The sequence below is a fragment of the Eretmochelys imbricata genome, chromosome 6, assembly GCF_965152235.1.
Source record: "Eretmochelys imbricata isolate rEreImb1 chromosome 6, rEreImb1.hap1, whole genome shotgun sequence".
NCBI classification, from domain to species: Eukaryota; Metazoa; Chordata; order Testudines; family Cheloniidae; genus Eretmochelys; species Eretmochelys imbricata.
In genome coordinates this window covers 104,585,300-104,608,470 of record NC_135577.1, presented here as the reverse complement: position 1 = coordinate 104,608,470, position 23,171 = coordinate 104,585,300, and the positions used below count along the sequence as shown (strand labels likewise).

Below are 23,171 nucleotides of genomic sequence, written 5' to 3'. Positions count from 1 at the left end.
TGTTTGCTAAGTGGTGCGGGAAAACCTGTACTGTCCTTGCACTGGCCTATTCTCTCCACTGGACTGGAAACTTTAAGTGAAGACAGTGGCTTGTATCCTGCAGATTATTTTAGGTAGTTACATAGCACCTACCACCACAGTATCTAAGGCCTTGATTCAGGAAAACATAAGAACATGGTTAAAAGTTAAGCACATGTCTACACGCTTTCCTGAATTGGAGACTATGGTGTGCCTACACTACCACATTTCTTCTAATTTCCCAGCGATTGCATTAAATCATATCCTGAGGGAGAAAACTGCAACTTTGGGGTGTCAGCTGAAAAAAACAAACCACCCCTCTTACAACTGCCTTAAGTTTACATGTGGTGTTGTGCAGAGGCTTACGGGTATGCCATAGTTAAATGATAACCTGGGTAAAATGTTCTTCTTTGTTTCTCTCTACCCTCTCCCCCATTTGTCCTGTTACTACAAGACTACACAATAGCCTCTCTCTTAGACTGTGGTTAAATGTTAATAGAGGTTTGGCTGCATGGGTGTGTTCCCACTGTGTGCCACCCCAGCCCTGCACAGACAGCTGGCACAGCAGACCTCAAGCGAACCACCCAATGACCACAAGACCCATTAAGGGACGAAGGCACGCAGGCAGGTTTATTGTTGACAAAGCATGGTACTATTATCCTGTAGGCTTTACAGGACCACTAATACGTGTGCCCATAACAATGGATCAGCTCAGTGAATGGTGGGACTTTCCATTCCTCCCAGACAAGCCCTGACAAGATACTCCCTCTGAAATACATTTTTATACCCCCATACAAACAAGTTAGTACTGCCTCTTTGACATAGTTAGTTAGTTACTTCCCCCTGCCATTGCTAGTTATTACCCATCATTTTGTACATGTTGGTTCAATGAAAACATCTCTACTATGTACTGTCATCCTGGCCTTATCTTTTAGGAGGCGTCAGTGTGTTTCTGTTATCCTTGGGTAATGTTTTTGTACCATCGTTGATATTGGGATGTTCTGATACCATTTAATATTGGGATGTGTTTGCATGAGCACTCTGTGACTAGCACTTCTTAGGAATATATATTTCTTCAATATCAGCCCTGTTCTTGCCAAATTCTGTGAGCAGGTCCTGCCTCATGCCAGGCCTCTACTACAAGGGCATATGTCTCAGGCTCTCCTCCTACTACATAGACCATCATACTGGGAAATACTTTCAAAGATAACAGGCAAGTTTAAAAAAAAAATCAATATACTTTCATAATTTTTTCTTGTCACACTTCTTTACTGAAGATATTTATATTTAAACTGAAGATAGGCTGAATCAATACTTCAGATCTCAAACTTCCCCTCATTCTTCCTCTCCCGTTTTTTTTTAAATGTTTCCAAATTTTACAACTGATCCCTCTCTACAAAATGCCATCAGCTGTTTGAGTTCTGATGATGTAGAAAAAATATTTAACCAGCTGCACTAAGTTTTCCCACCCCTATGTAAACAATAATTCAAAAGAGCTAAACTTCAAAGGTGGTGTGTAAATAATCCTCATCTACATTTATACCCATCAAGTATGAATGAAATTAACTAAATGATGAATGACTGGAAATCTCACCCTGAGAACGTAGGTAATATGAGAGCATTCACGTAAGTACAGAAGAGGTCAGCACAAGTGTTCTGTAATTGTTATAATCCGTATGTTTGTTCACTGTAGATGGATATGCCTTATAGACAGCATCTCTGAAACTAGAAATTATTGAATCACAAAGACTTTCCTACCAATGTACATAGCCTGTAAACTGACCTGCCCTACAGTCACTACTAGAGTGTTTTTCCAACAACTGGCTGCCTACACATTCATTAATCAGCATGCATAAGACGTCATCTACTACCAAGATAATATTTTTCCACACTGGCAGCTGGCAAAGTAGGCAACCTGAACCCTTCTTCCCTGCTACTTCTCCAGACCCCTTATTCTACTCTTATCCTCAACCCTATTTCTTTATGGTTGGCGTCATTAGATCACACATTCAACTCAAGTTCAGGCTTTGCACCAGCTCTTCATTGCTTCGGACAAAGCATTATTTGGTCCAAGCCTCCCAGTTGAGACTGTCATAGCTGACTAAAGGGTTTAGTCACACAGTCCCCACTGAAGTTAACAGGAGCTGTGTAACTACATTCCTGGTGGACATTGAGAATCTCAGTCCACTGCTCTGTGGATATCTTTGGAGTAAATACTCCTAGGAGAATTCTGCGCCAAAAATTTAAAAATTTTGCAGAATTTTAAAATATTGTGTGCAGAATTTATGTCAAAATAACACTATATAATCACACCAATTTCAATTATTTTGGTAATTTATTTAAAAATAAATGTCAGCAAGTGTATCTGTAACAATACAGGTTTCAGAGTAACAGCCATGTTAGTCTGTATTCGCAAAAAGAAAAGGAGTACTTGTGGCACCTTAGAGACTAACCAATTTATTTGAGCATGAGCTTTCGTGAGCTACAGCTCAAGTGAGTTGTAGCTCACGAAAGCTCATGCTCAAATAAATTGGTTAGTCTCTAAGGTGCCACACGTACTCCTTTTCTTTTTGTAACAATACAGACACACACAAAAATGTCTTCTATTGCAGAGGTTCTCAAACTGTGGTCTGCAAACCTACACATCACTTCCAAAAGGCAAAACTAGGAACTTAAATTCATAACTCTGTTGGACACTAAAAATCGTGAACTCAAGCAAGATGCTGGTTTCATGGCTCATAACCACAAGTTGTAACACACACTTGCCTGCTAACCCTCAACGGCCCACTTCAAACCCCTTTGCAAACTAACCCTTTCCACCCGCTCCATTTCCTTACCGCCTCCTACCAGACCTGTTATGCCTGATGCTTCACAATCTGCACCACTCTGTGTTTAGCTCACACAGGCAAAGGTCCTTCTCCAGACCTACAGTTGAGCCCTGGGCAGATCAAACGCTTGTACCTACCCCCAACTGAAACTGGCCCAATAAAATATATCACCTCATCCCCCTTGTCTCTCCCCTGGCTCAGGCCCAGTTCCCTTCAACCCCGCGGCCTGGCCCGGACACCCTCACCAGGCCCAACCCAGCTCCCCGCCCCAGCCCCGCGGCCTGGCCCGGACACCCTCACCAGGCCCAACCCAGCTCCCCCCCAGCCCCGCGGCCTGGCCCGGACACCCTCAGCAGGCTGCGAACTTCCCCCCCTCCCGCCGGTTTGAAGCGGGGCGGGCGCAGGGCAGTGACGTCACGGCTGTCATGGCCGCGCCCGGCTGTGTCCTCACGTGGTAGAGCGCGACGGGCTCCTGCAGCGGAGAGTAGCAGCAGGCGGTGACGGTGACGGTGAGGGCCCGCTCGGGGTCGCGGGAGGCAGCTGGGGCGAGGCTTAGGGCACGGCCGGTGGCAACCGCTCCTGCTCCGACCTGCCTGCGGCGTTCGGGGGGGCGGGGAGAAGAGAACGGGCCCAGAAGCCGGAGGAAGACGCAGGCGTGAGGGCGTCCGGCCTGGTGGGGAGAGCGGGCCGGGGGACGCCGGGACCCCAGGGGATGCCCAGCCCGGCAGGCGGGGGGTAAAGGGCAGCCCTGCTCCCTTCCCGGCAGCCGGGCTCGTGGGCACTGCCCAACTCCCCACGCGAGGAGGCCGTTCGCCCGGCTCCTTCACGCCGCCGCCACCCCTCCCCCTTCTAAATCTGCCCACGTTCGGCTCCTGCTGTGGGGCCCGGCTCCTGCGCCTAGCCCCCATCGCCGAGAGGGGGGCGCCCACCGCTCGCCCTCAGGCCGGTGGGCGCTGAGCTGCTGTTGTCCGGCGCCCTGAGAAGCAGCCTGAGTGACCGCTGTGAGTAGCGACTTCTCCCTAGTGGCAGATCAGCGCCTGGGGCGGGCGTGTGTAGCGTGCAGTGCTGTCCTGTTTTTGTCTCCAGCCAATGCTTCCCCCGTACATTGGCGTGGCAGTGGACACAGTTAAAGGGGTACAACGCTATAGTGTGAACACGTTTATACGGGGGCATTCACACCAGGGGCTCTGACACGTCCTCAAATTATATAGTTAAAGCAGGGCAGAAGCCGTGCTCAGATCTGCCCTGTGGGAAGATGCCAACGCAACAGCCGTTGGCTGCCTCCAATGCTGCCCAGTGCTTCCTTCCACCTGCCAGCTTCCCAGATCTTTTTGCCTCTCTATCCCCTAAATAAAAGCATTACCCAGTGACTTTTCACGTTCCAAAGCCATTCTTCATCACCTCAGTGATCTAACCAACATACAGTATAGTTGAACTTAGCATTTAACTGGTACATACTTTCTAATAATATAATGGTGCAGTAGTTGCTCTCCAGGTCAAGATGTTGAGGGTCAAACTTTCAAAACCAGCAATAAAACTTAAGCACATACACAAGGGGAAACTGCTCACATACATGCTTATTCTGTAGTGTGTGTGTGGGGGGTACTTTCTGAGAGTTGGAGAAGGGAAGGAATCCTTCACAAATTATGCAGCTCTCATTTCAATAACTAGATCCGGTTGCCCTGTGTTCAGAATACCCCCACTCCATTTTGCTAAAGGAAAGGCAGCTCTTCAGAGGAACTGGAAGGGAGGGGTACAGGATTCTCTCTTTAAAGTAGAGCATAGTGTCCTGCCCATTACTCTGAAACTTATCTCACTAAAACAGCATAACAGCCGTGTTAGTCTGTATTCGCAAAAAGAAAAGGAGTACTTGTGGCACCTTAGAGACTAACCAATTTATTTGAGCATGAGCTTTCGTGAGCTACAGCTCACTTCATCAGATGCATACCGTGGAAACTGCAGCAGACTTTATATATACACAGAGAATATGAAACAATACCTCCTCCCACCCCACTGTCCTGCTGGTAATAGCTTATCTAAAGTAATCTTCAGGTTAGGCCATTTCCAGCACAAATCCAGGTTTTCTCACCCTCCACCCCCCCACACAAATTCACTCTCCTGCTGGTGATAGCCCATCCAAAGTGACAACTCTTTACACAATGTGCATGATAATGAAGTTAGGCCATTTCCTGCACAAATCCAGGTTCTTTCCTGCACAAATCCAGGTTCTAAATCACTTTATCTCAAGGGGACATAAAAAATTCAAATAGTTAACTGTGGTCATAAATGAGCCTACCGTAAATGAACAGCATTCTAGTAAAAAGGATGTTATTTATGAAACAGCAGTAGAGGAACCCCAATATCAGGCTGCAGCCTACTTTCCATTTTGTGTGACCCTCAGAAGAGTTTTCAGCACTAAATTCTAAAAATGTCAAATTAATAAAAAGAAGCACAACAGAAGCTGGTTTCACAGTCTGGCATCGGGGCTTTGATATTGCTTAGGTATCTCATTCATTTTTCAACAGGAGCCTGACAAATACTTTTAAACAGGCCTGTCATTTCAAATGCAATTTAAGTAATTAAAATTCATTTGTCAAATAGCTGTGTGAGGTTAGAGTTGCAAGTGTTTTTAAAAGTGCAGAAACCAAACAGAGGGCCCAATCCAGCACAGTGAAAGTCAGTCAATAAGGCTAATAGGCGAGAATCCAGAGACAAACTGCAGTTAGCTGCAACAGACGTAGCCTATCAGATTTACACAAATGCACTCCAGCGTTTATGGGTATGTTAACTTGACTGTCACTGTTTTGTTCTGGTGGCTTACAATGGTTTATTTTCTGATTTTTTTTAGATAATCATGAAGACAAGAAATAAGTTTAAGACTTCCTTTAAATTGAAACAAAAGGGTATCAAAGTAGTAGGAAAATGGAAACCCATAGAAATTGACCCAAATCTGTTTGCTGATGAGCAGCTTGGAGATTTAGTGTGTTTTGAGGAGCTTACAGATTATAAATTGGTGAATTCTTCCAAAGTTGGAAAAGAAAAAGGAAAGAAGAGAAAAACTGATAGTGTTTCTGAAGAGGAGGAAGAAGATTCTACCATCCAGAAAAAAAAGAGAAAGAAAGAGAAAGAGCTGGGAACAAGGGCAAGTAAAAATTATAACCTTAAAGTGGAGCAAGATGAAATGGTAATTGATCAGGAGGACAAGCCTAAAGACACTATCAAGTTGTGTGGTTATGAGGAAGATGAATGTGAATCAGGAGGCACCACAACCACAGAAAAAACTTCGAAGAAAAAGAAAAAAAAGAAAGTGAAAAAGAAAGTGTTTCCATCTGAGAAAGCTCCTCTACCAGCAAAGTCTTCTAAAAAGGTTAAAAATTGGACCACAGGAGTTCTGTCTGCCTCATCTGATCAAAAAACAGATGTGTCTGCATGGAAAGACCTCTTTGTTCCTAAGCCGGTTCTGCAGGCCTTGAGCTATCTAGGATTTAGTGCTCCAACTCCTATTCAAGCATTAGCCCTGCCTTCTGCAATCAGAGATAATATGGATGTTCTTGGTGCTGCAGAAACAGGTACAAATCCATTCTATTAGCACACTGAATCTCCCGTTCTCCCTTTTAAAACACGCAGTGCATTGTCACAATTGCAGTAACGGTGTGAAGAGCATATAAGCTTCAGCACATTGAATGGGTGTGTTTACTATGCATAGTTATGATGTTGAAAAGATTAAATGTAGTGCATTTATGTTACATACTATGCCTGTTCACAAGTACTACATGCAAAGCTTTAAATCCTCCACTTCTTCCCCATCCATGCTTATCAACAAGGCTTATTTTGAATTATTCTTAAAGAGTAGGCCATAATTAGACACCCATACAATCCAATTGAAACCAATGGGGTTGCAAAGGTGTAAATGAGAGCAGAATTTGTCCCTGAAGAACACTGTGTCTTTGCCATAGCAGAACAGCCAGTAGTACTTCCAGTCTAGTTATCCCATTCCCAATGTTGACCTATACATATTGGTACGTATTGGGTCTGGTGTATTGTGCATGGAGTAGGAATTTGCTTGCCTCTGAAGCATCCAGTATGCTAAGGTTGGGCCTGAGGGAAGAAAGGGATTGATGAGACACTGATCTGTTTCCCTTACTGGCAGCAGCATAAGGGAACTTGCAGGGATTGGTTAGCCAGGTATATCCACAGGGAGATCAGCTGTGGGGAGTTCTGGGGCACAGAATCATCAGACACATAAATGAACATGACTTGTTGGGGAAGAATCAACATGGTTTTTGTAAAGGGAAATCATGCCTCACCAATCTACTAGGATTCTTTGAGGGGGGTCAACAAACGTGGACAAGGGGGATCCAGTGGACATAATGTACTTAGAATTTCAGAAGGCCTTTGACAAGGTCCCTCATCAAAGGCTCTTAAGCAAAGTAAGCTGTTTTGGGATAAGAGGGAAGGTGCTCTCCAGGATCAGTAACTGGTTAAAAGATCAGAAACAAAGGGAAGGAATAAATGGTCAGTTTTCAGAATGGAAAGAGGTAAATAGTGGTGTCCCCCAGGGGTCTGTACTGGGACCAGTACTATTCAACGTATTCATAAACTATCTGGAAAAAGGTGTAAACAGTGAGGTGGCAAAATCTGCAGATGATACAAAACTACTCAAGATAATTAAGTGCCAGGCAGATTGCGAAGAGCTACAAAAGGATCTCTAGATGAACAGTTTTGTTTAATTTTTTTGGTCCCCTAAAGAGGTTCAGTGTTTGGCCAAAGCATCCCCTAGAGATGACCTTTACATATCAGATACTATTAAGGTTTGCTGCCCCAGCCATGAGTGAATCTACAGTTGAACCCTGAAATTATATTTAGTGGAGCACTTTTCCATCTTTCCCCCTTAGTTTGTGCTCTGTGTTAAGTCAAGTGATTGATTGGTCTTTATATTACAAAAAGTGAAATAATGGTTACATTTAGTTTCTCAGTTAATAAGCAAAATCACATAATGAAAAAATAGAAATTAATCCTTTAAATAGCTTTCAGTTTGTCCTTGGCCTCATTTGCTATTCCTTTAATTGGAGAACATTGATCAGAGCAGCCAATTAGGGCATGGTATTCTCCTTTAGGGTATACGGTTCTTTAAAAAGACCTTGGCTGCTATTGCAATTTTTTAAAACTACTTTTCTAGCAAATGTATATTCTGCCTGCCCATCTGGGGCTTGGAAAAATACCTGCTCCATCCAAAAAGTATCTACTTGAGGTCACTATTATAGGAATTTAAACCAAGGTGCTGTGGCTTGACTTCTAATTTCATAGAATCAAAAAAGTGCACTTATACCGTAGAAATAAATAAAATAAGAGTAATTTTTAATTTACTTTAATAACTGCAGTTGGCTGCTGCTGCTTTGCAAACAGTTGTAATGCTTGTGTTTCTGTGTTGTTGTTTGGTGCTTTTAGGAAGTGGGAAAACACTCGCATTTGCAATTCCAATGATCCACTCTGTGCTACGGTGGCAAGAATCAAAAAGCAGAAGCAACAATGCTACTGAAGAGCCTCTCTGTGATGATGAAGACAAACCAGAATGGGAAAGTGATAATGAAACAAACCCTAAGCACCTAAATCCTAAGCAGGATGAAGACAGTCGGGGTGATGATGATGTAGATGAATCTTGCACAATAGGTTGCGTGAAGGTGCTGGAAAATGTAGAATTTGATTTTGGTGCCAACAAACGTGCTGCTGACTTGAATAAAAACAGGCCTCTTTTAGGGCTGGTGCTGACTCCCACAAGGGAACTAGCTGTACAAGTAAAACATCATATTGATGCCGTGGCCAAATTTACAGGTAGGAGAGACAGAGGCAAGAAAGCTGGGGTCTAATTCCTGCCTTTGCTATTGACTGTGTGTGCACCTCAGTTTCCTCTTCATAACTTCCTTTATCTTGGAAGGGGTGTTAGGAAGCTTAATGCATGAATGTTTGAAATGTGATTTGAGATTCTTGGATGGGAAGCACTGTAGAAGTGCAAAGTTACCATTAATGTGTTGCCTAAAGCTGTGCAGTATAACTTCCACCTACAAATGTTTACTATCACTGTTGACTTAGAAATACAAAATCTGCACTAAAATCAGTGGTCACATTGCCACAGATACCCAAGTACCACTTTCTGATGATGTGGGTTAAATATATCAACATGGAAATGACATAGATTTTTAAGTCCCAAAGGAACCATTAGATCATTTAGTTTGAATCCTGTAGAACACATACCATAGATTTTCACCCAGTTACCCCCTGCTTTGAGACCAATAATCTGTTTGACTAAAGCATATTATAAACCTCCTCATCTCCTTTACATATTAGAAGCTCACACAACTCTTATGTGAATGAGTTGAGGTAAGACAGGGAGGATCAAGTAGCAAAAATTACCTTTCCTTCCTCATATTAATGATTATGTATTCATTAGACTAGAGTAATACTGCTATTCTTCCAGAATACATGCAGCATGGAGTATTTTCTTTAAAACATGTTTCTTTGGCCTCTATCCTGTAATTGAAAGGAAGGCTAATTTTAACTCTTACCCTTAAAACACCACATCGATTTGTGGAAGTACAGTTCTGTTAAAAGCTAATGCAGCTTTGCACCCCAGTGAGAGACAGTTGCTATGTAGTCAGAGTAGACTGGGGTGGTTTTAACAACCAGTGTGTGCTATTGCTGCAAAAGCATTTGGAGGCAGGAAGGAAAATCCCTCCCAGTGTTGTCCTTCCCTGTCAGCTTAAACTGATTTTGAGCAAGTCTTCATATGCTTAGTCTGGCCACTTTTAGTTGTCAACAACTTCCACTGGCTGGTTGCTAAAATGGGCAGTTCATAATCCAGGTGCAAGACATGCCTCCCTCAACTTTATTCATTATGTGCAGACCTCCTGACAGTGTAAGGGACTGCTTACCCATTAGACATATTAACATATCTAATTCTGAATGGAAGAATGTCAAAGCTTAGACCCTGAGGAAGAGTGGTGGGTTGCCTTCCTACGTGGGCATTTGTAACCTGAAGAAAACGTGTATTAACTATCTAGTATATAAATAATCATTCCTGCTGTTTTAAGGCAAGTGCAATTCAAGAGGTATCCTTTTACTTTTGGCCTCTTTCTATAATCAGCATTTCACTGTAATGCTTAATGTTGTACAGAGAAGAGGAGGAGACAATACCTGGCCAAATGAACTTACAGTCTAGATAAAGACTTCTTAAATAATTTCCCAAAGCTGCAGTATAGTATGGAATATGTCTGTTTTCCTTCCTAAAATGTGGAGAATATTTTCCAGCAGGAAGTAACTAAAGTAAACTTAATCCTCCATGGTCTTTACATCATGTGACCTTTTGTGTTTTAGGCATTCAAACTGCAATTCTAGTTGGTGGAATGGCTGCTCAGAAACAGGAACGAGTATTGAACCAGAAGCCAGAAATTGTAATTGCAACCCCAGGTCGTCTATGGGAGCTAATTAAAGAGAAACACTCACATCTCTCAAATCTCCGGCAGCTCAGGTAAAGGTGGCTTTTAGTCTTAACTACTCAGAATTAATATCCTTGGAAAAGTCTATCCAGTATCACCAAACATGCTTAATTACTTACTGATTAACTAATGTTGACTGTGCAGGAGCACTTATGTCTTTGCTAGAAGATCTCATTAAAGTTCATATTCATTATATTGAGAATGGGGGATGTCAACCGCATTAGCAAAAAACTAATTGTTGCCTTTGAACCTTGACTATTCAGAGAGGAACAGAAACAGCTGCTGTAATTACCCATGCATACCTAGCCTCCTTTATGTTTTACATGGGGAAAAGCAAGAAAGGTTCTTTTGAAGTGTATCGTATTTCTATTTATCTGAAGTAACCACTGTGCTTCTATACTGTACCTGTCTTGTGTCCAACAGGTGCCTTGTGATTGACGAAGCAGACCGAATGGTCGAAAGGGGACATTTCTTAGAACTCTCTCAGTTGCTCGAAATGTTAAATGATTCACAATATAACCCTCGACGTCAGACTTTTGTGTTTTCTGCCACACTGACTTTGGTCCATCAGGCTCCCACAAGAGTTTTACAAAAGAAATATGCTAAAAAAATAGATCAGAAAACCAAACTGGAAATGCTAATGGAAAAAGTGGGGATAAGGGGCAAACCTAAAGTGATAGACTTAACAAGAAAAGAGAGCACTGTAGAGACTCTGACCGAAACCAGGATCCACTGTGACATGGATGACAAAGACTATCACCTCTATTATTTTTTGCTTCAGTACCCAGGAAGAACCATGGTCTTTGCAAACAGTATAGACTGCATAAAACGCCTTAGTGCGCTCCTCACAATCCTGGATTGTAACCCCCTGCCTCTGCATGCAAACATGCACCAGAAGCAAAGGTTAAAAAACCTGGAAAGGTTTGCTGAGAGAGAGAAGTAAGTTGATTGTTCTGTTGTGGGAAAACTGTGTGTGAAAAGGAAAAATGGTTGACTACAGGAGGAGAGTGTGGGGGGAGATGATGGCTAGTTCAAGGGATTGGCTGTAGGACACAGCTCTTGACAACTTCTAGGTCACCAGTTCAAATCTAATCCAGGCTGGGGTAATAACTGAAAATTGTTACCATCTGCTGGCTGTTCAGTGGCCTTTGTGATATGAGGTGATGGTCTCAGTTCATCTCCATAACAACAAAATGCCTACAAAGCTGGAATTGATTGGCAACCTGGTAGACAGACTCAGGCAGAGAAGCCAAAGATTAAATCCCACATGAAGACATTGAGGTAGGAGCTGTGCGGGGAAGCTCACATTGCTGTTGCCCAGACTGACCTATGCTCAAGTTGATGGCCTCTGTCTCCAGGGTTTGTACCTGAGCACCTTTCGCTAGTACAAAATTCATACTCTTGTGTGCGTATTTTCAGTGAAACTTTTGATAAAAACATCCCTGCTGGAGAACATCCTATCAATACTATCCTTGGTTTATGACAGACCGAGCAGAGTTTCATAGATTGTTAAAGCCAAAAGGGACCCTTAGATCGTCTAGTCTCATCTGTATAGCAATGGTCAAGGAATTTCACCAAACTACCCCGCTGTATTGAGCCCTATAACTGTAAGCTATGCAATGCATTATCATGAAACAGAGCTTTTGTTAAAATCTTAGCCGATTCCTACTGAGAATGCTTGTGAATGATTTTTCAGTTGCCTGTAGCATTTAAAAACAAAACAAAACACAGTTATCATCAGTCCTTACAGAGGCCCTAACCCTTGTTATGGATTATTTACATGTGAAATGGCTTGCTTGAAAATGCATCTGTTTGACATATTTGCATGAAAAAAAATTTAGTGGTCAGAATTCAAAATACTGTATTTTTTCCCCACCCTTTTATAGTTCAGAACTGGCTAAATGCAATTTCCTCAAGTGCAATTCAGTATAAGAATTTTCAGTCCAAAAGGAATTATGTTCAGAAAATTCAGAGTGTTTGAACACAGAAGTCTATAATGGAGGAATAGTTTTGCAACCTGCATTGCAGTGTTCATACTAGCAAAAGCTGTCATAGCCATATCATGTACCTTTTCAAAAGAATCAGCAGTATTAGTAGAAAATCATATTAAATTAATGAGACGTTTAAACCTAGACTGGACAAAGCGCTGCAAAACGTTTTGTAGGATGAGCAGACTTGCACTGCCAGGAAGTTGGATTAAATGATCAAATGGGTCTTTTCACACTGACTTTGGTGAAATAGAAAGAGAATAAAAGAATAGCAAGGCACACTAGTGCTAGGATTGAAGTTAATGATAGCTTTGCCATTGACCTCATTGGGAGTAGTGTATGGTCCACAGTCAGTAACAAATTACATTATTTCTTTTCCTTTCAATATTTCACATTTCAAGATTGCCCTAGATCAGGTGTTTAGGTGTCAATTTCTTGACTTCCAAATAGATGGCATATTCCTAGCAGATGTTATAAAATGAGCATGCTCTTCAAATTCTTTTGGCAAAATTTTGGGTCACTCACACTGCGTGTTTACTGGCATCTGGTTTACATTACAGGTTTATGTTTAATGAATAACATGTATCCCAACTTTCTCTATTTCAGCTGTGTCCTTTTGACAACAGATGTTGCAGCTCGTGGTCTGGATATTCCTAACATGCAGCATGTCATCCATTACCAGGTTATAAAAATCTTTTGAAGCTTCTATTGCCTGCTTTTTGAACCAGGGTCTCATTGATCTAAAACCTGGCTACAATATAAAACAGTGCTTCTCAGTCCCTAGTAAAGAAGTATAGAAATTAAGCCTCAAGTATTTAATGCTTCTATAGCCCTCTGCATTAAAAGGATCTCAGAAAGCTTTACAAAGATAAATTATACCCATTTCTAGAGTGACCATCACAAGTGTCAGGGTGCCATTTACAGACAGTTTTGTGTACAAGAAGTTACCTGTATGGCTATGGCTCTTCTCACTTTCCCATTTACACTCTGAACTTAGGCATCAGGGTCCCACTTCAGAGGAGTCAGATGACCCCACCTCATAACATGTCTGAGGTTGGGTATCATTTTGCCTTGCTTTGTGCATAGGGAAACAGGCTCAGGGAATAGGAGTGATTCACCAAAAGTTGTGCAAGCCGTCACTGTCAGAGCTGGGTCTAGAACATGTCCCTGGAATCCCACCTCTGTGCCTTAATCGCTTCCTTTCTTTATCAACAAGGTTCATGTATGAAAGCAATTTATCAGACACCTGCGTGTCATCTCTGAGTCTGAATGTTGCAAGCATTTCCTTTCCTTTCATATACACTCTTTTGATTTATGGGAGCCCTTTAACTATAGATTTTTTGCAGGTTCCACGCACTTCTGAGATTTATGTGCACAGAAGCGGTAGAACAGCTCGAGCCTCCAACGAAGGCCTTAGCTTGCTGTTGATCGGCCCTGATGATATGATAAATTTTAGGAAGATTTATAAGACATTGGAGAAAAATGAAGAGCTTCCATTTTTCCCAGTTGAAACAAAATGCATGTTTGCTATCAAGGTAAAAAAACATTTTCAATACAAGTGATTGCTCGTGTATTATGTTTAATGAAACACCCTTCACATTTTATTAAGGTTTCAGAATAAGTCTGAGTTTCAAAAGGTGAGTTGAAAACAAAATTAATCAACTTTCATCTTCAATAGCAATGTGCTGAATGCTTCTATTAAGGAAGGCATTCATCACACAAACAGATTTTTTTAAATGTTCACTGTTTAATACTTCTGTGTAATTATGTATAATTTCTCATATATAGATCTTGAAATGCTTTACAGAGGTGAGCATGTATCATTATCCTTCTTTTATGGATGGGGAAACTGAGGCAACAGTAAATCAAGTGATTTATTCAAAATCACACAGTGAGTTAGTAGCAGAATAGGAAATGGAACTTGGGCTTCCTATATCCCAGTACTGTGGTCATTCTGCTAGACCATATCTACCTACCCCTTTTAGGTCCCACAACATCCAGCCCTTCCACAGTCTGAGGTCACCCTCTGCTGGAATATCCCAGTACAGACAATGCTGGCAAATGTTACATCTACCACTGAACCCTGCTAGAGACTGATAAATGCCATTTTTGAGCTGTTGTTTGTGTTACTGAACAACAACATAAGTTTTGTGTATCTTGAAGGGTGGAATAATAAATAATGGCAAGGTTTTGCAAAACAATAAAAAAATAAAATAAAGTCTTTCACCACACCTTCCGTCCCTAAGCTTTGGTGGCTTCATACTCCATCAGGATTCTCTAATAGCTGTGATGGCACAAGAATAATGCTTGTCAGTAACATTGGCATGACAGTTGGCCGGCAGTGGAGGGGCTGACCTTTGTACAACCCAAAAGAATGGGAGAAAAAGAAGCAATTTTTCAGTTGAAAATGCCCCTCCTACCCTAGTATCTGGACTGGCATATACACCACCAGGGCTAGGCACTTGGGCTAGCCCAACAGCTACAGCAGTACTGCTCTCATGGGACACCCAGGAACTTCCACGTATTACAGGCTACTTGCAGGTTGGGTTGCTAGATGCAGCCTTTTTAAGAGAGGAAGGAGAAAGCAGAATTGTTTCTACAGGTTTTTTCTCCTTTAAAACATGTCCAGAAAAACCAGTCCTCTCAAAAGCTCTCTGATTACTAGTGAGGCAAAAACGTTCTTGTCTCAAGAGTTTTTCTTTGGTGTGTGGCTTCTGAAATGAGTTTGCTTCTGCTTTTCTTTCCAGAGTAATACTTAATGCTTATATAGCACTTCACAGTCTGTAACCTACAGACTGCTGGATGGTAGGTATATCCACCATCTGTCTCCTCCACTCTTCCTCTTCTTTCCCTGCATGGAATGTTTTACTCATAAGTGCCAGTAGGCTTGAGTTGGAGTATGTGCTACATTTCAGACAATCATGGCTTCAGCTATTGTGCCTAACCTACCACTCACTACTGAGCATGATTGTTCTCATGATTGTGTATTTAAAGTGGCATGTTATGAGGTGAAAGCCACTGATGTTGATTACCAAAATGAGTGTTTAAATGCTTGGAAGTGGGGGCCAGCAGGAAGTCTGTGTAGTTTGGGAGAGTTGCTCACCCCATATTAAATGTTATTCTGGTCCTGGTAACAGAGCTGGAACTGCCAGTGTTGGTTCTTATCATCTCTCCCATCACTATCTTGCACCTTTGACTCGAGATGGCTTCCCTTGAATTTTTTTTATCTACAAGGGAGGCACTGTAACCTACTGGATAGGGCACTGGACTGGGACTCAGGATACCAGGGGTCAATGTTCAGGTCTGTAAGTGGCCTGCTGGGTGATCTTGGGCATGTCACTTACCACCACCACCCCCGTGCCTCAGCTTCCCCATCTGTAAAATTGGGATAGTGATACTGACCTCCTTTGGAAAAGCATTGGGATCTAAAGATGAAAAAAGAGCTAGGTCCTGTCTGAATTTTATGAACAATCCTAAACCTCTGGGCACAAAAGAGACTTGATAGGACCCTAGCAAAGCACTAATGATGGAGGGACAAGTAGAGGACTCAAGAAGTTATATGGAAATAATAAAAAGCTATTTAAAGGTTCCAGTAATGAGCTGAGGACAAATGGTTGATTGCAGTTAATTAATGATTTCAAGCTTAATTTTGCCTCTGTGATTTCATAAGTGTCCTAGCCCCTGATCATCCAGCAGTGCTGTCTGATGCTGAGATACTGTAGCATCTTGCTATTCAGTAAAGTTGTAGTAGTTCAGTCAGCGTGTCCTGCACGCTGTACAGTCTTTTTTGCAGTCACTACTGTCTGCAAGCTGGGGAGGGAATCTTATTGTTCTGTTACATTTTATTCAATAACAGTGACAATTTTCTATCTAGTCTTAGTTATGTAAGTTAACTGTACTATTTAATACCTGCGTTAGGAACTAATGGCAAATGGACTTTTGATTTGTTCCTAACTTCTGAAGAGTGTCCTGATATTCATGGCCCCACCACTCCCTAAGATAGACTAAGAGTTAGTGTTCATTTGTGCATTACTTGAGAATTATGATTTGTGTTACCATAGTGCCTAGAAGTCTGAGTCATCTGAGTCATTGTTCTAGACGTCATACAAACACGACGTCTGTCTGTGACAGTAAATCGCTTGCTGGAGACAAAGCCTCTTTCATGTATTTCTCTGATTGTTTTTGTCCTTGCCTTTGCAAGATTAGCACACTAACTGTGTTCTAACACATGCTGTCAAGTGCTGATTCTACAGCCATCCCACATTCCTCTCTGACGTATTGCTGTGCTTTTGTGGCAGGAGCGGGTGAATTTAGCAAGGCAGATTGAAAAGGTGGAATATTACAACAGCCGGGCAAAACAGCACAACTCTTGGTTCCAGCAAGCTGCGGAGGCTCTTGAAATTGATCTTGATGATGATGTCCTTATAGGCAAGTAGAACTGCTTACAAGTATGCTTGGCTCACTGCATCCCCCCCCCCCCATCCCCTGCAGATGCAACTGTGTCTAGCATATGTCCAACCATACTGGAAGAAATATCTCAACCCTGAGGGGAGTCAAGGGGAGAGTGTGGGATGATACCACTTAAAACTGTATTAGCACTAATCCTCACAGCCCCTCTGTAAGGTGGGTAGATTGGGCTAATGACTTTCACAGATGGGAAGCTTAGGTAGAGAGATGTGACACTTCTGACACATTACTGAGGGGTCTGGGCTAAGAAGTCAGGAGCTCCTGTCAGCTAGCTTAGCCTAATTGAACATGCTGTCCCAGCAGGTCCTGCAAGAGTTTCATCTGTTCTATGACAGTGTGATGGCTTCTGTAACCCTGTACCCCCCTATGACTGTGTAGAATCTATTTCCTGCTCTTTCCTGTAATCAAGCAGCAGGACACAACTCTCCCTGTATATTTTATACAACAGTACACCAGGAGGTACGGATGGAGCGATCTGGGCCAAAGACAGAATGCCTAACCAAACAACTAAGAAGAGTAGTTATTCTGCTATAATTAAGATTAGTTAAAAATTGTCAGCATTTTGGGGGGGGGTGGGCGGGGGGACAGAAAATTGGGTTTCCACAGAGAAAAATCATGGAAAGTGCCTGCTTTCTGGGGAAAACCTCATCAAAAACCCAAACACAGAAAACTTCATGGTTTTTGACTAAAAATTTTCAGTTTTTTGATGGAAAGTTGAAATTTTCAGCAGTAAAAGTCCCATTTTCCTACCAGCTCTAGCTGTGTTCACACAGCTCTGTGCTGCTTTGGTCATTTGTTTTTTTTTTTAAACTCCTTAACATTAAAACCTTAAATGCATGTGTCTGTTCTTGGATTTAATTTAAAAATCCCCATGTGGTGGTGGTTGATTTTGACCGACTTCTCCCCAGTCAATATGAGGCACTGTCAAAGGGCTGTTGGCAGAGTATCTTTGGCTTAAACTGACTGTAGCATGAGTGTCACTACATAGCTAAAAGAAAAGGAGTACTTGTGGCACCCTAGAGACTAACAAATTTATCTGAGCATAAGCTTTCGTGAGCTACAGCTCACTTCATCGGATGCATCTGCCCCCAACACCCCTCTGAGGTAGGGGAGTGCCATCATCCCCATTTTGCATATGGGGCAAATGGTAACTAAGTGGCTTGCCTAAAGTCAGACAGGAAGTCTGGCAGAGCTGGGAACTGGACCCAGCACTCGAGTCCTGGGCTAGCATCTTAATCACTTAGACCATCCTTCCCATTATTCTGTTCATAATTGGGCAGCCCATTGAAACTTAAACAATTCAGAAGTCAAGATTCTCTCCTCAATTTCATTGGCTTGCTGGTACCCAAAATGGAGAGGAGGTGTAATAACCCCCAAGCACAAATCCATGGAAAGCAGGGTGGCTACATTAAGAGCCCTAAAGGGGGGCGGAAGAGAGATGATTTGGATCTTTATGGCTGCTATATTTAGAAGTACAAAAGATTGTTTAACTGTCATGATAAAGCCTTATTCTGTCTTTGGTTTGTCCCCCAAGGAGGACGATTGAATGAGCAAGAAGAGAGTCAGAAGCAAAAGATGCTGAAGGGAATGAAAAAACAGCTGAAACATTTGTTATCACAACCAGTATTTAAAGTCCTTCTGAAGACTAAATATCCAACACAATCTGGAAAGCTAGTACTCCCTCATTCACCAGTGAGCAATTCAGAATCTGCTCTGAGCACCATATCAAAACAACAAGCAAAGAGGAGGAGGAAGAAAAAGAAATTAATTACAGATTAATTAGATAAACGATCAGTTGCACCATGGGGTGTGGGAGAGAAGAGCGGCCATTTTTCCTTAGATCTGGATTACATTCATCCATGACTGCTTATACAATGATGCAGAACAAAACACCTAGTACCATGTGGGTGGACATTCTAGACAAACAGCTCCTACATATTGTTGTTTGTACTAGCACGCTCTGGAAAATTAAGCTAAATGGCATTGGTAACATGAGAACTGTAGCTAGTTAATGTGTCTTGACTGTCAAAAATCCTGTTTGCTGTATTCTTATTAACCTTTTCCTTTTAGCGTGCTAATGAAAGATCAGCTTTAAACAAAGTTATTAGGCTAAATTCATCCCAAGTGTAACTCCATTTACTTCAATGAATTTGGATTCTTACATTTTAAAAGAGCAGGGAGAGACTAAGAAGGGTTCTTGCTGTGGAGCTCTACCTTTGCTAAAATAGACCTGCTGTGAAGCTTGACCTTTGCAAGTGCCAGTGCAGTGAAATAAGAAAAAAAATATATAGGCTTTTTGCCCATAAACCAACAGCTCTGATTAACAGAATCAATCCCAGATTCCCATCTCCTTGGAGCTTTTCTGTGGAGATTAATTTCTCAGTTCCCTCTGCTGGGTGTAATTTCACTAGTCTCTGTTGATGTGCTCTATATAATATGCTACTGAGTTGGAATGGCAGTGCGCTGGAACCAGTTTTGTAAGAATTCTAATCCAAATTTAGATTTCTAAGGAAAAAAATCTTTGCTCCTCCTTATTTGGTGTTCAAGCAGCTTGAAGGTGTGTCAACACTGTGACCCTTGTTTTTGTGAAAATGAGAGCATGTCATGGAAGGAATGGGCACTGAAGTGCACATATCAATAAAACAAACTGTGCTTTTAATAAAAAGAACGAGGAGTACTTGTGGCACCTTAAAGACTAACAAATTTGAGTATAAGCTTTCGTGGGCTAAAACCCACTTCATCGGATGCATGCTGTGGAAAATGCAGTAGGAAGATAGAGATTGTGTGTATGTATACCCCCCCCCCCCCCCCCGAAAAAATGGGTGTTGCCATACCAACTATAACAAGAGTAATCAGTTAAGGTGAGCTATCAGCAGCAGGAGGGAAAAAACACACACACACACACCTTTTGTAGTGATAATTAGGATGGCCCATTTCCAACAGTTGACAAGGTATGAGTAACAGTAGGGGGAAAAAAATTAGCATAGGGAAATCGTTTTACACAAAATAAAACTACCCATCCACTCCCAGTCTTTATGCAAGCCTAATGTAATGGTGTCCAGTTTACAAATTAACTCAAATTCAGCAGTTTCTCGTTGAAGTCTGTTTTTGAAGTTTTTTGTTGTTGTAGGTCTTTTAGGTCTGTAATTGAGTGACCACTCTGAAACCTGTGCTTAACATTTTAAGGAGACTGTTGGAAATAATTGTTAAATATTTTAAGATCCCCCATCATAAAGTGGGCTTCAATTAAATTACAAAATCCAAGAGCAGCTAACATTAACACAGAGTTAAGATTCCTTGGTGGTATGTCTTCCCCCTTGCAGACTACAGATGAGCAAGACCTCAAGCTTCTGACAACCAGGAAATACCCAATCAACCTTAGCTCTGCCCTCTTCCAGCAATGCCTCCTTTCACACATACCCCCACCCCTTTACTCTGCCAACGCCCCTGCTTTCTGAAACATACAATCTCTTCTCCTTTTACAACCCATTCATTCTGACCTGTGGGATTCTACAACTGTTAAAGGACAAAAACAAAGAGTTTAATCCTGCTTGAGTAACATTCATTTCTACAGCAGTGGGATGGTCTAATGTTCTTTGGTGTAAAAGGAGGATGGGCAAGAAACCAGAGGAGTCCATGTGAGTTGAAGAAGAGATACATCTTCAAAACTCACTATTTCTAGTATGTGAGAGGGAGATACTGGGGGGGTGGGGGTGGGAGGGAAGAGTTTGTCAAGTGAAATTCTAAAAGTTGATCAGTGCTGCTTGTGCTATTGTGTCTTAGCATGATTTTGATCACATCCTCCTCTCACCAAAAGAAAGGGAGCGCTTCAGCGTCTGTGCCTCCCTAAGGGGCTTTATAGCAGGCAGGTTGTACTTAAATTCCAGTAATAAGAATGAAGGGCAGATCCTGGTGCTAGATGCACAAACTTCCTTCCTCTCAGAAAATCTTTGTGATCTTAGACAGTTCTGGCAAATTATAACTCAGTGTGGGGAGCACTAGCTAGCTTTAGGGAAGGGGGGGCAGAAAAGGAAATAGTATAAATGTTGCCTCCTCTGCCAACTTTGAATAGTTTACATATGAGAGAGAAAAGTGATGTGTGTCAGACACTGGCTGAGCCAGGCCACTTTCAACCTCAGCTCTTTTCAGCTTCGTAGCAGGGTTGGGGACACCACAGGGGTTCTGTTTAGGGAATGATCCTAGTTGTATCACAGTCTATAGATCCTCTTATTACTAAGGCCTAAGACAGATGCTCTTTAATATCAGTTTGTGTATGATGTGTGACCTCACATTCCAACTAGGTCCCCCTCCCCCGCAAAAAAATCGCCAGAGGTTCTTTATGAGCACCCCTGTTGTCTCAAAATAAGTCAAAAGCCAATCCTTGTTCATGCTCAGGGAGGTGAGAAGAAGGAGTCTCAGAATCTATGACTCCTGAAGCCACTGAATATGCCACAGAAACATGAACAGAGACTTAGCCCTTGTTTGTCTTAGGGCAGGTCTACACTTAAAACACTGCAGCTGCACAGCTGTGATACTTAAGTTACCCCCAGGGGAATTCTGTGCCTAAACAGTCTACATATTTTATTTGTGAAAATAACACAATCACACCAGTTTCAATTATTTTGGTAATTTATTTCAAAATATCTGTCAACAAGTATGTTTAACAATACAGACAAAGATTCAGAATTTTTTTTTTTTTGGGACAAATAGGTTCTTTGCTAGACAGATTAATACGGAAACATATTTCCTGCAGAAGCAGTGCAAAGGCCTGGGGGAGTCGGGCGTTACGGAGGAGCTGAGGAAGAGGGAAGGAGCCTGGGAGTGAGTCTGTAGGGTTGTTGGGTGTGGGTGGTGGGGAGGCGGAAGGGGAAATTTAGGGATTTGGGGAGCCTCCCCCATGCAGACCAACTGTCCCCTAACCTCTCCCATTCAGGCACATCTGCCCCTGTCCCTAGTGTGGCCCTGCAGCCCCCTCCCATTCAGCCCTGGGCTCAGTGCTTTCACCCCACTGGCTCCTGAGCCCCCACCCCAGTTTTTTCCCCCCTGAACCCCAGTCTGACTCCTAGAAGCCCCCTGTGCCTCTGTCCTCCCAACCCGTGCCTCCTAATCTGGGTCTGTGGGTAGCCGGCTGTTCTGGCACCACAACAACCTCTGGTGGGTGAAAGGCAGAATGTATTTTCTACAAAAAAAAAAAAATAAATCATGAATTCTGCACATGAGCATTGGTGCCGAATTCCCCCAGGAGTATTATGTGAAGACGCTCCTATGCCAATGGGAGAGTGTCTCCCGTTGGCATACTTAATCTACCTCTCCCAAGAGGTGGTAGAAGCTCTCCCACCAACATAGTGCTTTCTACATGTAAGGTTAGGTTGGTATAACTGCGTTGCTTGGGGTGTGGATTTTTCACACCCCTGAGCGACAAAGTTATACCGATACAGCTCTGTAGCGTATCCAGCCTTAAGGGTTCATCTGCTGCATAAGCTCATGCCCTACCTGAAGTTGTAGTTTCCAGGGCAACCAACTGAGATGCTACCAACAGGCTAATGCTGTCAGGTGAGGAATAAAGCAACAGAAAGTGGATACAGATCCTGATTTCAATAAAGAATGAAGGGAAAGCACCACACAGAAAGCAAAGCACAGCAAATTTGATCTTTAGGCTGGGCTTATGCTCCATTTTTGTACCAGTATAATTATGTTGGTTAGGAGGGGTCTTTAACATTGTAGTTATACCAGAACAAACCCTAGGGTGGGCACCGTTATACCAGTATAGTTTATGCCACTTCCCTTATGGGAATAAAACTATACTATTGTTAACACCTTTATGCCAGAATAACTGTGTCTGCACTTGGAGGTTGTACTGCTTTAACTACACTGAGCTAGATAAAGCCATACAACTTCCTAGTGAAGGCAGGACCGAAGGCCAGATTCTGTTAGTTTTCCCATGAGATGGTTATAACTTTAAGGAAATAATCAGGCTTAAATCTTTCAGCGGAACATTGAAGTCATTTCCAAAAAATATGTGCAAAGATATTCAGTTAAGTTATCCACATTAATAACCAGTGTGATTAGCTAATTGTTGGAAGAAGTTACATGAAGTAAACAGAGTGCCTAAAATGCCAACACTCGTAAGGAGCTTTCTGTAGAAGGGCAATTTCCAGCTAGGAGGACTTTACTAAGGAGACATTTCTTCTCGTCAGAGTTAAGCTTTTTGAGACTTATCACTCACCATATGGAATGTGCGCATGGCTACATAAAGACTGTCAGACTAGGCTAGGGCATATCCTCTGAAGTCTAGTCACAGAAATTAGAATGGAAGATAACCCACAGCATCATTCAGGCCATCCTTTCCCGACTAGCTCAAGTGAGGAGACTTCAAC

The 23,171-nt window shown here is 42.3% G+C and overlaps 1 protein-coding gene across 3 annotated transcripts; it reads left to right on the top strand.

Moving 5' to 3' along the window:
• Positions 1-3,267: 3,267 nt before the first annotated feature.
• Positions 3,268-20,074, top strand: DDX24 (DEAD-box helicase 24). Of its 3 annotated transcripts, none has more exons than XM_077819312.1 (9): positions 3,268-3,355; positions 5,695-6,415; positions 8,295-8,678; positions 10,218-10,371; positions 10,763-11,278; positions 12,934-13,009; positions 13,674-13,862; positions 16,626-16,755; positions 18,329-20,074. In XM_077819312.1, exons 2-9 carry the CDS (start codon positions 5,701-5,703, stop codon positions 18,571-18,573), a joined length of 2,409 nt encoding a protein of 802 aa, XP_077675438.1. In that variant the 5' UTR covers positions 3,268-3,355; positions 5,695-5,700; the 3' UTR covers positions 18,574-20,074. The 3 variants fall into 3 exon arrangements, with proteins under 3 accessions (XP_077675438.1, XP_077675440.1, XP_077675439.1); XM_077819314.1 differs by having other exon boundaries at positions 3,284-3,349; XM_077819313.1 differs by lacking the exon at positions 3,268-3,355 and adding an exon at positions 3,374-3,847.
• Positions 20,075-23,171: the final 3,097 nt, after the last annotated feature.

Bases quoted from the DNA above. Each gene is read 5' to 3' on its own strand.
- DDX24 (XM_077819312.1), top strand. From the start codon at position 5,701: ATGAAGACAAGAAATAAGTTTAAGACTTCCTTTAAATTGAAACAAAAG. The intron at 10,372-10,762 runs GTAAAGGTGGCT...TGTGTCCAACAG, and splicing joins TCAAATCTCCGGCAGCTCAG to GTGCCTTGTGATTGACGAAG. The intron at 16,756-18,328 runs GCAAGTAGAACT...TTGTCCCCCAAG, and splicing joins TGATGATGATGTCCTTATAG to GAGGACGATTGAATGAGCAA.